The sequence below is a fragment of the Ambystoma mexicanum genome, chromosome 3p, assembly GCF_040938575.1.
Source record: "Ambystoma mexicanum isolate Mex_15411 chromosome 3p, UKY_AmexF1_1, whole genome shotgun sequence".
In the NCBI taxonomy this organism is placed as follows: Eukaryota; Metazoa; Chordata; class Amphibia; order Caudata; family Ambystomatidae; genus Ambystoma; species Ambystoma mexicanum.
The window spans coordinates 352470909-352483044 of record NC_090925.1 but is presented as its reverse complement, the minus strand read 5'-3'; the positions used below and the strand labels follow the sequence as shown (position 1 = coordinate 352483044).

Genomic DNA, 12136 nt, shown 5'->3' with positions numbered 1-12136 from the left:
TGAAGAAGAGCCTTCGGAAGTGCCCCAGGACCGTCCTGTGGCTGACCAGCTCAGAGTTGGGGCTACCGTGCTGTAGACGTTGCCATTCAGAGTTGGGGCCTGGAACTATAGGGGGTGCGAGGGGGAAGACTGTCTTCAGCTTGTGCAACAAGACTTACCTCACCAGAATTCCATGGTCCTAGCATTAAGAGGACCGAAGATCGAAGGGAAAGTCGGATCACTGCAACTGAATCCCTTTGTCACCATGCATCATCCAAAACTGCTTACCCGAGCCCATTCCTGTCCCGAGAGGGGCCCTGCATTGAGTTCTGCTGCATTCTTAATCTGAGACCTTGCACCAGCATTACACACCAACAGTAAATCTGCAACCCCTGGGAATCAAGGGGTGCGGTAGAGAGCAAGAAAAGCGACTATCGACCTGTGAAGAAACCAAGTACAGGGGGTGAGTTGTAGCAATACTTACCAAACTTTTTTTTTTTTTTTTAAAAAGGGACTAAAGGGGTTCAGGTAACTTATTTCTTTGGCTTGGTTATTGCTTGCTCACAAAAGCACTCCAAAAGTTGGGAACACGCATTCGCTAGTTAACGCGTCCACTGACACTTCAAACTGTTTGCTGGACCCCACCTGAATTTTTTTCCAGCTTCATAGAATGTTGCTGAACTTTTGGGCACAAGGCCCCATACATCTTAGGGATGGCCTTCTGAAGCTAGGATTGCATCTTTGTGGACTAGTAGTGCCGATACTAATATGTACCTTCCTTTTCAGGCGTTTGATCTGCATTTTGCCCTACTCCAGTAGTAGTGCCGATACTAATATGTACCTTCCTTTTCAGGCGTTTGATCTGCATTTTGCCCTACTCCAGTAATTGTATAGGCATCTAATAGGTGTCCAGACATGTGGTCGACCTAAAACTGGTCGAATGACATTTGGTCGAAAACCAAATGGTCGATTTTTTTTTAAATTATATATTTATTTTTCGGGTTTTCGTTTTTTACAAAAATGAGTTTAGAAAAAAAAGGGGGTTGGGGGACTCCCCCCAAAAAAAAGTGAAAATAAAAAATTCGACCATTTGGTTTTCGACCAAATTGGTTCGACCATTTGTCTGGTCGACCAATTATTTTCGACCAAATGTCTGGTAACCCATCTAATACTTAGAATTGAGTGATATTACCTGTTAGTAGTCATTTTTCACTGTTATTTGGTCACTAAAGAGCATTTTTATACCGGTTTGTGCAAATGTGTTTTTGACCGTTTCACTGCGTGTGCTCGTTGTGGATCCCGTACAAGCTCACCACCTCTTGAAACTTAGCCAGGCGAGTGGTCTAGGCTACAGCTCCCAGAGTTGTCCGTCACAATACTAGGTTGGCCTTCTATATATCTGTCCATCAGGCCATAGTATGGAAAATCAGTTCTAACCTGACTGGTGGGCATAATCAGTTCTAAGACAACCTGCAAATTGAGCCATCGGACGACGGGCTTTGCCCTTCCTGTGCTGCAAACCCCCAATAGCCTGGCACATGCGGCCACTTTGAGGTGTATCATCTTCCCGTGAACAAACTCCCAAAACTTCGGTGGACTTCTTAAGGACCACCAGAAGCAAGCATCCCCTCGTCAAAGTCCCCTCACCAGAGTCAAGGACTGAGTAAGCAAGGCAAATTGTTCAGCTGAAAACAGTTCCCCTTGGAGCCTGTGAAAAGGCACCAAAACCGCAGACAGTGAGCACGAAGAATCCTTTCCTGGAAGCCCCCTCAGCTGCTGCTATGATATCCCTTCAAGATTCCCTCCTTTCATCACCACAACCAAGGAACAAGAGACTGGGTCCACAACTTCTGCACCTTGAAATCCAGTTGCATCTTCTTCACAACTGCTAAGATAATGTGGAACTCGTGGTAGTACATACCTCAAGTCATTCTGTCGCCAAGTGCCAATTCCGGCGTTTGGTGTTCGAGCAGGCCTAATGCTTGTGCACCCATAGGGAGTTTTTCCTAAAGGCTTCTGTAACCTTTTTGACCCTCTGATTTAGTCTACTTTTAACAGTAGAATCCTTTGGAACTTATTGCATTGGTGGTCTATGGTTCATCAGTTTGAAATAGCATCCAAGATTTAACTTTAATCCAGAGTATAAAAAAGAAAAGCTTTTACTATAAACTAGTGTGTAAAGGTTTTTGGGACCAACTTCAGGATGAGCTACAACCTCCACGGCCTGCAGTACACAAATACCCTGGGTCTTGTGCCATTTGCAGTGGGTTAGGGAGAATTCATTTCCTGTGCCAATTCCCCTCCACCTTTGAAGACACCACTGGCCCAGCACTTTTGCCTGACCTGTGATTTTTTTGCTTTACTCTTGAGTTAAGTGGCACATTTTTTGCCACTCGCTTTTTGCTCCGAGATGGGAACCCTATTTTTTTCTGCTGCTGTATTCTTTTGAATTATAATGCATTCCTCCATGCATTTCACTATAGAAATCTGTAATAGGACACCATATGTGCAGTGTTTCTGGGGATTCCCTTCCTAGTCTATTAGAACTACCGTTCAAGGACAGGATTCTTTTATCTTACCTGTCTTTGTGGGATCAGCACACACACAAACCTTAAGTAGGACGCTGAGGGGCTAAATTGCAACTCCTTTCCCACTGCTCCTGTAACATTTATAGTTACAGTAAGAAACGTAATAGCTGGTGGCAGCGGATACCTTTTTACCATAGTGTGTTACTCATAGGCTGTTTCTACAGGTGCAGGACAGCACCCCTGGATGACCATTTCCCCAAAATGGCCCCAGTCATCACCATTTTTCGTTTGTGTCCCTTCTTGGCCTTTCTACCACTCTAAGTGAGGGTGGGAGTAGCTTTGGCCGGGGCCCTTTAAGCACACTAAGGGGCACGTGTGTCTGCGAAGGCAGGCAGTGAGGGAAGAGCATGAAACTTCGCCTGCCTTTGTTTGAAGGTATGCAAGGCTGGAACCAGTTTGAACTGGGCCCCTGGCTGGCCCGCAAGGCCATCCACCCCCAGGTGATTTGACAGTCCATGGGACTGAATGAATGGATTCCTGCATGCAAGGAGAGGCTTTTGGGACAGAAGGCAAGTCGACCACTGAAACTCGAAGACGTAGACCAGAGGCACCTCCAGGAGCACTGCTGCTAGTCTGACCCAGTTTTTGAAGTGACGGTGAAGCTGTCGGACTTACTCCTCTGGGTTGGTGGGCATAACCAGCCTAAAGACACTTTTCCATTGACCTTCCCGGGCTGTGGAATCCCAATACCCCGGGTACCTCAACCACCTTGGAGTGCATAGTTTTTCCATGGACTAATCTCACTGGAACGGCAGTGGCATCCGTGTGTACCTACAGAAGCACAAATCCTCTGAAGAGTCCCCTCAGAGTGCAGGCCTGAGAATACCCCTCTGCTGCAGGAGCCCACCCAGCTCCTCCCCCCTTCCACTCTCACCATGACCAAAGGCAACCAGGTTCGCAGCTGTGCATCCAATGGCGTCCAGCGGCATTATCTGCACACTCAAGGTACTGTGGGGATGTTGGTAATCTCACCTGAAGCAATGTGTCGCTTTTGGAGCACCGTTTCTACCGTGTGGGTGTTCACCCTTTTCAGTCGCCCAGGCCGAACAGCTTGTGCCTTGCAGGAAAGCTTCTCCTGTGCTGTTACCAAGACCAACTAACTTGTGAACTATTACTCTCCTTTTGACTTGGCATTGCTGGTTCCCTTACAGTAAATCTGACCCTCTGGCATCATTGGTTTCCCCTCTGTAAACCTGAACTGAAGAACCTGTGCTACAAGTACTGCCTACTTGTGATGGTTGCTCTTTACATTCTTGAACTTACCTATACTTTAATAATGCAGGGCTATTTTTAAATACGTACTTTTTCTGAAGTCAATCCTTGTGCGTGGATAAGAAATGTATAACAATTTATTCACCTGCTTTATTCTTCCTTACCATTTGTAAATGCAAGTTATGTTGCTAGTTGATCCAATACTCATTTAAATACCTATTTTTGCAATAACTGCAACAGCGGTCATTCCTCCTCCCAAGATAAGCCTGGCTGTTTTAGCAATCTTGGTTAGTACAGGCCTATATTAGACGTTGGGGCCTTAAAACCAAGCAATAAGTCTTGTAGAGTCCAATAGCAAAAATTGGACTGTAAAAAAAAAAATAATAATACTTAACAGTGCAACATCGGCTGAAGGTCTGTTTCGTCTGTACCTTGGTAGCCCTTCTGGAGCTCCAGTGACTGGATCCTGCTCCTGAAAGTCCCCCTCAACCGAGGCGAGGGTCCAGAAAAGTCATGAACCCCACAGCACAACAACCACTCTTCATCTGAAGTCTGTGAAGGGCTCCATCACATCGGTCTACTCCCTCCAAAGAGCCCACAGCCTCCCAGGACAAGAAAACCAAAAACAAGTGTTGCTTCACCTCAGCAGAGTCAGATAACAAGTCCAGCAAGAGTTCAGGGGACTCACATGTGAAGAGAATCACGCAAAAGACAATTCTACACTAATACCAAGGAATCGGGCTCCAACGTTCTGCCTCTGTTGTGACTTAGAAGACTACAAGAAGTCCTCCCTCTGGTGCAGGTGGATCACCTCACCTGTGAAATATAGTTTGTCACCTCGCTGAAGACGACCTAGTCCTCTGCAATAACTCCTTCAACTCCCTTCTTCACAGCCAGGTTTATGAAATTCTCCAGATTTGACCAAAGTATTGGGACTCCCAACTGTTGTGCCTTTCTGCGCAAATCACAGCTTTGCTGCAAGCCTTTGGACAGCATTTCAAAATCAAATATAACCCTTCTCCACAAAATCGAAGTAATTTAGATTTCAAACAGCTGTTGCTGGTTTTACAACTACATTACTTTGCTGCCGTTTTTTCTTAATTCATATGAAAGATATTTTTCTAGGAATATATAGTGAGGACAATTGTGTATTAATTTCCTGTACCTTCTACCCACCCTGCTCCGATGCCATACTTTGCGTGAAGAACCCAGTCAAAAAGGAACCCACCACCCCCCCCCCCCCCTCCCGTGGTCAATCTACCCCAGCCCTGGAAACAATGCTAAAGGAAATCCTAACAACTGGGAAACAAAATGACACCCCTACAAGGATCGTGACTTTTGTTTAAGGTGCACAACATTCATGGAGCACGTCTGGCTCCAGTCTATCACCCCACTCATTGGCAGTTCAACAACCCAAGTCAATGAAACGTACAGCTTCTGTTTCTTGATTGGTGGGTGTCCTTCAACAGTAGCAGTTGAGTGCCCTTCAGCAGAGGGTGTAGTGACAGTGCGCCTCTCATCACGAATCTTGGCCAGTTTTTTCTTCTTCTGTTCAAGGGACAGTCGCCGTGATGCCCTGATTGGAGACGAAACAAGTCATAAGCTATTCTGTAGTACACCCAAAGATACAAACTCCTCCGGTTATCACCTCACCTCTTAGGCTGATTTGAATTGGTCACTTCAGCAACAGGGACCCTTTTTGATGCAATAGGCCAGCCTGCAGCCGAGGTGGCAATGTTGTCATTTGGCTTTGTTGGCTGCACATCAGAATTGTGGTTCTCTTCTGTGGTGTAATGAGACCAAGAGAAAAAACAAACAGCAACACATAAGCAATCTTTATATATGCTATCCCTGCGAGACCTCTGCCAACTACACAAGTGAATTTATTACAAATTGTGCACGAAGGCTAGGAAAGAACTATTCTAAAACAGTTGAGACAGCAATGAGAAAGTATGATCGCACATTTGCTATGGCTCTTCCTGCTGTGAAGCATAAGTATACATCTCCACTGACCACCTGCGTTTGACAGTGGCCTACTGTGGCACCTATCCCCCATAATCCCTGCAATCTTTAGTTCTGTCCTCCCAGGCGCTGCCAACAATTCTGCATACCCCCCCCCCCCCACCCATCTCAATCACCTCTGCATCATTCCAGTCAGCCACCACATGACCGGGGGGGGGGGGGGGTCAGAACAACCCTTATTTTTTTGCGGCACCCATTTCTTCTGGGTAATCTGCTTGGACAATACATGGCAAAACAACCTTCTCATTGGATGAAAAAGAAAACAAGAGCCCCGGGATGCCGATGGCATAACACCCATGCTGCGGGCAGGCTTAGCCACTAACAACCTACTGCCCTCGGAATGGTCCTCCGCTCTGGCCCACTTCAGTGGTCCTTCAGTGGCCACGCCTACCACAAAGACAGGTGTTAACATGTCAGAGGTTTGACATCAGCAGTGAGGACAGTTTTTCTAAAGTCCACCTTTAGAAGCCTATCCCTTGGGCAATACAGAAACTCCATCTCTTATCGGCCAGTACCACTCAAAGTAATTGGTAGTATGGTAGAGCAGCCAGGCTTCTCAAGAGGGGTCTAGGAAGGTACAAATCAACACTTCTACGCAGATATGTAAAAATAATTATATACACGCGCAAAGAATTCTTTAGAAAGGAAATATCCACCATCAGCAATAACCACCAGTATAAAAACCAACACAATACTTCTGTTAAGAAAACAGTAAAATTCAAGGCAAGTAAAAACCAATTTGTAGCAGGTAAGAATTGGTGCAGTCACACAGACTACACAAGACGTATCGGCTTGCCATTAGGTAACCCACCTTTTGGTATAGGTCTGTACTACACAAGATGGTGCGACTAAGCAGCCATGCCCATCTCAAGAGGGGTAAATGAGCTGTACAGATGAAATCGGTCATACAAACAAGTAACATGCAAGGTTTCAGTTATAAATAATTATTTACACAGGTTTTAGTTAAGCATTCTTTAAAAAGGCAATAGTTTGTAACTGTTCAAACTGTGGCATCACTTTTCAAAATCAAAGTTGGTGAATATTCTTTGGATATCCCAATTCATTTCTCCTACACCCTGAAGTGACTTCAATACAAGGATAGTATTGCATTTATATAAACACCAATATACTTTCTCAGACTCAGTTTCAGAAAGGCAGGGTTAAGGAAACCGAAAGGTTAGAACAGTTCTTATCAAGTGATAACCATTGGAATCCACCAATGAAATCTAGGTAAGCTTTTCCCAGCAGTCAAGTGTTCAACAAATTACAACCCATTGAAAGACAAGCAGTGCCAAAGTCAAATGGATTCAGAACAGCCAAAGTCAATTGGACAAAGTCTAATTCTGATGCACTTCTTGGATAAAAGTCTTTCAGAGTTCAGAAAAATCACTGTAGGAACACAAGCGGTTAAGCCTGTGAAAAAGGTAATTGACGTCAACCCATAAAGTTAAGCAAGTGCAAACCCAGTGAGAAAGCATGACTTGAGGCAAGAGGTTAAGTGCCCCAAGCCCAAACAGTACCTCTAGTTAGAAGGAAAGTAATCCAGCTGGATGTAGTCTTGCTTTAACCATGCAGACTGGTTCCTGAGCCTCAGTCGTGGGGACAAAAGGGAGGATGTCTGGATGGCTCCTGCGGCAGCTACGGGCTCTCTTCGATTCAGTGGCACTTTGGGGTTTCGGCACCTTGCAAACAGCAGTGATGCAGATCGAATATATTGACTTTCCTTGCTCCCTCGTCCGGGACTCTGGATTTCCTGCTTCTGAAGTGTCCTTGTGAGGCTCCTGGAGCTTTTGGCCGGATTCATTCTGCGGCAGACATTGTACTATGTTATGGAAACTCGACCCCTGGCATTGGGCATCTGCAGCAACGGAAAGGCACAGCAAGTCTGGGATTGCACCAAAGTGGAGTTAGTCTCTGGGTTAGTTGGTACCACTAACCAAAGGGGAGAAGTCATTCCAACTGGAGCTTCTCTGTTGATACAAAAAGGAGGGGGAAATAGCAAGCAAATGGGGTTCCTCTTTTTATAGAAGGGGGCTGTTGTGGATGAGGAAAGGAATACAATAAAGAACAAGTACCACAACTAGCTACCCTGCTTCACACACGCAAGTCATCGGCGACTGGAGCTATAGGGGACAAAGACAGTCAAATTATTTATACAGCCACAAACCAGGTAGGGTTAAATAACCACATAATTTAATCAATATACATTTTTAACAAAGGCAAAAATCAATAAAAGACAAGCCTCACATACACGCCCCCCAATCAAAAAAAAAATCCATCAACGCATACTGGAAAAGGCATTCACAATACAAACAAGATAATGTTCAACCTGTTGTGCGGTTAGTAACAAAATTGAAATATAATTGATGTCCGTGTATTTGTTTTCTCTTATGGGGTGTCTACACGTATTAAGTGTTTCTAGGCTTCAAGAAACACCAGTATGAACAAATCAATTTTTAATGCATCTTCAAACCAGTCTTCAGGACGCTTGCAACAGCGAGTGCTGGTGTTTATTCACATTTAGCTTCTTGCACAAAGCCTTGTGCAGCGGAAGCAGAGATATAAAAATAATCAATACGCTTAATTAAAACCTGGTAGATCAGAATCACGATTTTTGGCCTAATATGCAATGCACTCATGGACACATTGCACTTGAGACTGACCTTTCAAAATTTCTCAGTGTGAAGTTTCTCTGAACGGATATCCATCATGGCATTATCCGGGAAGTTCATGTCATTTGCAACTGCAAAAGGACAACATAGTCCAATTGAGGTTTATGCTGCCTTACTGGACATAACTAATGCACTTCATGCTAGGCAAACCATTTCTTTGATCTGAGATGCTATATATACACACTCAACAAGATGCCATCCTGTGTATGTTAGTGTCGCCACATTCTGTTACCATCAAGCCCAAATCCCATCATATTACTAATGGCAGTTAGTCAATACATGTATATTGTATCTTCATTACCCGAGGATTATTCATATTGGTCCCATGTCCAATCTGGAGATTAAAGATTGAAGTTCATTCCTAGATGTGCCATATATACTGGCTTTTATTTGGAAATTATGGATATTCTATTCAATGGGTGCTAGAGGGAAGAGCTCTGTCAATTAAGGATAGTTTGTTTATATTCGGCACAATTACTGTGGCATTTCTAACATTAAATTAGGGGATTAAGCACATTTATCCTATAACAAGTAGTGGTACCAGTCAATTATTTCGTCGTGAGGTGCAGAGGGTGGGTTTTTCCTACTTTGCTTTCCTCCGCAGGCTGTGCGCTGGGCTACCACCACGTAGCACTCGCGTTCGAATTGGCGAAATATAACTTATACAAAAGACATTCATTTAGCATGAGTCTAGCTTTAGACGCACATAGATGTTACACAGGTATTTACATTTTTAAAAGCAATCCAGTTGCACTTAACGCGATGTTGTACTTTCTTTTCGTACAGCCACCACATAATATCTGCTGCAAATGTTCTGCTGCGCATGGCTGTCCTTTCATTTCTTTTTACCTGTATCATGCGACCAGCATGTAGCAACACTGTTTTTGCTTTGGAGCTGAACTCTATAGGCACCAGCTTGGAATTCTGCTGGCCATCCCATGTGCTCATGTAGTATTAGCCTTATGTTATTGATGTAGGTCGAGGTAGTACCCACGACACTCCTATGTACTCCATTAGAGTGCATTTTTTCCCACATTTTGCTACTTATCCTTTGAAATTGTCTCATTTTAGATCTATTCAAGTGCTCATATACTCTTAGTGATCACTCTGAATTACTCTTATCCTTTAAGACATGGAAGGAAAAATTACTGTTGTGGCCTGATTATAGAGTTATATGCACATGTATACTGCAGGTGAGCTATTCCCCAAATCACTGATATTTTGTCAGAGGTGGTTCTTGGGTGATTGCGGATTTCTAGCTGCCTCAGATGGTTTAATGAATAAATTCCACTCAATTGAAAATATTTAACCCACAGAGTCTAGGTCAAAGATCCCATTTCTGTTCAAGTTTTCTTAGTGACAAGTCTTCATCTCCACCCATTGGTGTGGTTTAATCGTAATAACAAACCAGTAGATATTATGATAATGTTTAGCCCCTTATCAGCAACCTCGTTTGACACATGAACGATGTTCACATATTCATTGTTTAATTGGTCTCTTGGTTTTTCCAACATATATAGATACTTATCACTAAGAAAACTCAACAGAAATGGATCTTTGACCTAGGCTCAGTGAAATCTGGGTTAAATATGTAAAATCAAGTGGAATGTATTCATTAGTGACAAAGACAAAATGAGACAGCTAGCAATCACCCAAGAACATCTTAACGGACAATATATCAGTGATATACAAGTATGCATGTGAATTAATCAGGCCCACTCCTTGAAATTACTCATCCCTGGTCTATGGAGTTCCACGACAATACCTTTTCCTTCCATGTATACAGTATAAAGGATAAGAGTAATTCAGAGTGATCACGAAGCACACATAAGCACTTGAATAAATATAATATTAGAAGTTCAAAGGATAAATAGCAAAATGTGAAAAGATACTTTATTGGAGCCCCTAATAAAAAGGAGTGACGTGGTCTCCCTCTCACTGTGCTTAGAGTGGCATCAGCTTCACCTCACTGATGATCCCCAACAAGGGTGAAACACGTGTATGGGGTTGCTGGTGGTACTCTCGTTCAGATTGGAATTGCCATTGTATTTCGGTGCTGGACTGCCCCTGGGCAGGACAAAGACTGATATGCAAATGGATATTTCCCGTCTGTGAAAGGCACAGTGGGTAAAAGCAGTGGCTGCGAACTCTCAAGTGGTTAATAACCACTGAACAGGTATTCATGTCTGTTCTTGCGAGAGAGGGGCGCCCGCTACCTTTGTTAAAGTGTATACTACTTAGTCCTACATCAGGAACAGAAGTCTAATACTACATGAACACAAGGTATGGCCAGCATAATTCCAATATGACGCCTATTACGTTAAGCTCCAAAGCTAAAACAGCGTTACTACATCCTGGTCACATGATGACCAAGAAAATAAATAGCCATGCTCAGCAGAACATTTGCAGCAGATATTACGTGGCGACTGTTCGAAAAGAAAGTACACCATCAACGCGATAGGTAAGTGCAACTGGATTGCTTTAAAAATGTATATACCTGTGTGTATAACATATTTGCGCGTCCAAAACTAGACTTGCGCTAAATGAACGTCTTTTGTACAAGTTACATTTAGACAATTCGAACGTGAGTGCTACGCGGCAGTAGCCCAGCACACAGCCCGCAGGGGAAAGAAAATGAGAAAAACCCACCCTCGGAACCTTGCGACTAAAATAATTGACAGGTACCCACTACTTGTTAAAGGTGATGGGATAAATGCGCTTAATCCCCCTATTTAATGTTAGACATGCTGCAGTGATAGTGCCAAATCGAAAGGTTTGACTTCCCTCTAGCACCCATTGAAAAGACTATCCATCATTTCCAACTAAAAGCCAGTATAGGCTATGGCACATCTAGGAATGATTGGACATGGACCAATATGAATAATCCTCAGGTAATGAAGATACAATATACATGTATTGACTAACTGCCATTAGTAATATGATGGGCTTTGGGCTTGATAGTAACAATGTGGTGACAATAAAATACTTGGGATGGCATCTTGTCGCGTATATAGCCAGCGTCTCAGATCAAAGAAATGGTTTGCCTGGCATGAAGTGCATTACTGGTGATATGTCCAGTAAAGCAGCATAAACCTCAATTGGACAAGGTTGTCCTTTTGCAAATGACACGAACTTCCCAGATAATGCCATTAGAGGGATATCCATTCAGAAAAACTCCACACTCCGAGAAATTTTTAAAGGTCAGTCTCAAGTGCAGTGTGTCCATGAGTGCATTGCATATAGGTCGAAAATTGTGGTTCTGATCTACCAAGTTTTAATTAAGCGTTTTGATTATTTTTTATACATCAGTTTTTGCTGCACAAGGCCTTGTGCAAGAAGCTAGGTGTGAATAAGCCCCGACACCCACTGTTACAAGCGTCCTGAAGACGGGTTTGAAGATACACCGAAAATAGATTAAGTTCATACTGAGGTTTCGGTGAGACCTATAAACATCAATACGTGTAGACGCCCCATAAGAGAAAACAAATACATGGAGACAGACGTCAATTATTTCACTTTTGTTACTAACATCACAAAAGCATTTGAAAATGATTGAACATGGTGTGTTTTCTCCCTAGTTTGTATTGTGAATGCCTTATCCAGTATGCGTTGAGATACCACTGTGTGTATGTGAGGCTCGTCTTTCATGGATTTTAGCCTTTG

At 43.4% G+C, this 12136-nt stretch overlaps 1 protein-coding gene across 7 annotated transcripts in view; it reads right to left on the bottom strand.

Annotated features, from left to right (window-relative positions):
* Window positions 1-12136, bottom strand: part of LOC138580440 (targeting protein for Xklp2-A-like) — a 180921-nt gene that overhangs the window by 88335 nt on the left and 80450 nt on the right. For all 7 annotated transcript variants that reach the window (XM_069650984.1, XM_069650985.1, XM_069650988.1 and 4 more), the window contains exons 4-5: window positions 5433-5562; window positions 5212-5355 (exon numbers count right to left, since the gene is read on the bottom strand). In XM_069650984.1, the coding sequence (XP_069507085.1) occupies window positions 5212-5355; window positions 5433-5562 (274 nt within the window). The remainder of the gene's footprint in view (window positions 1-5211; window positions 5356-5432; window positions 5563-12136) is intronic.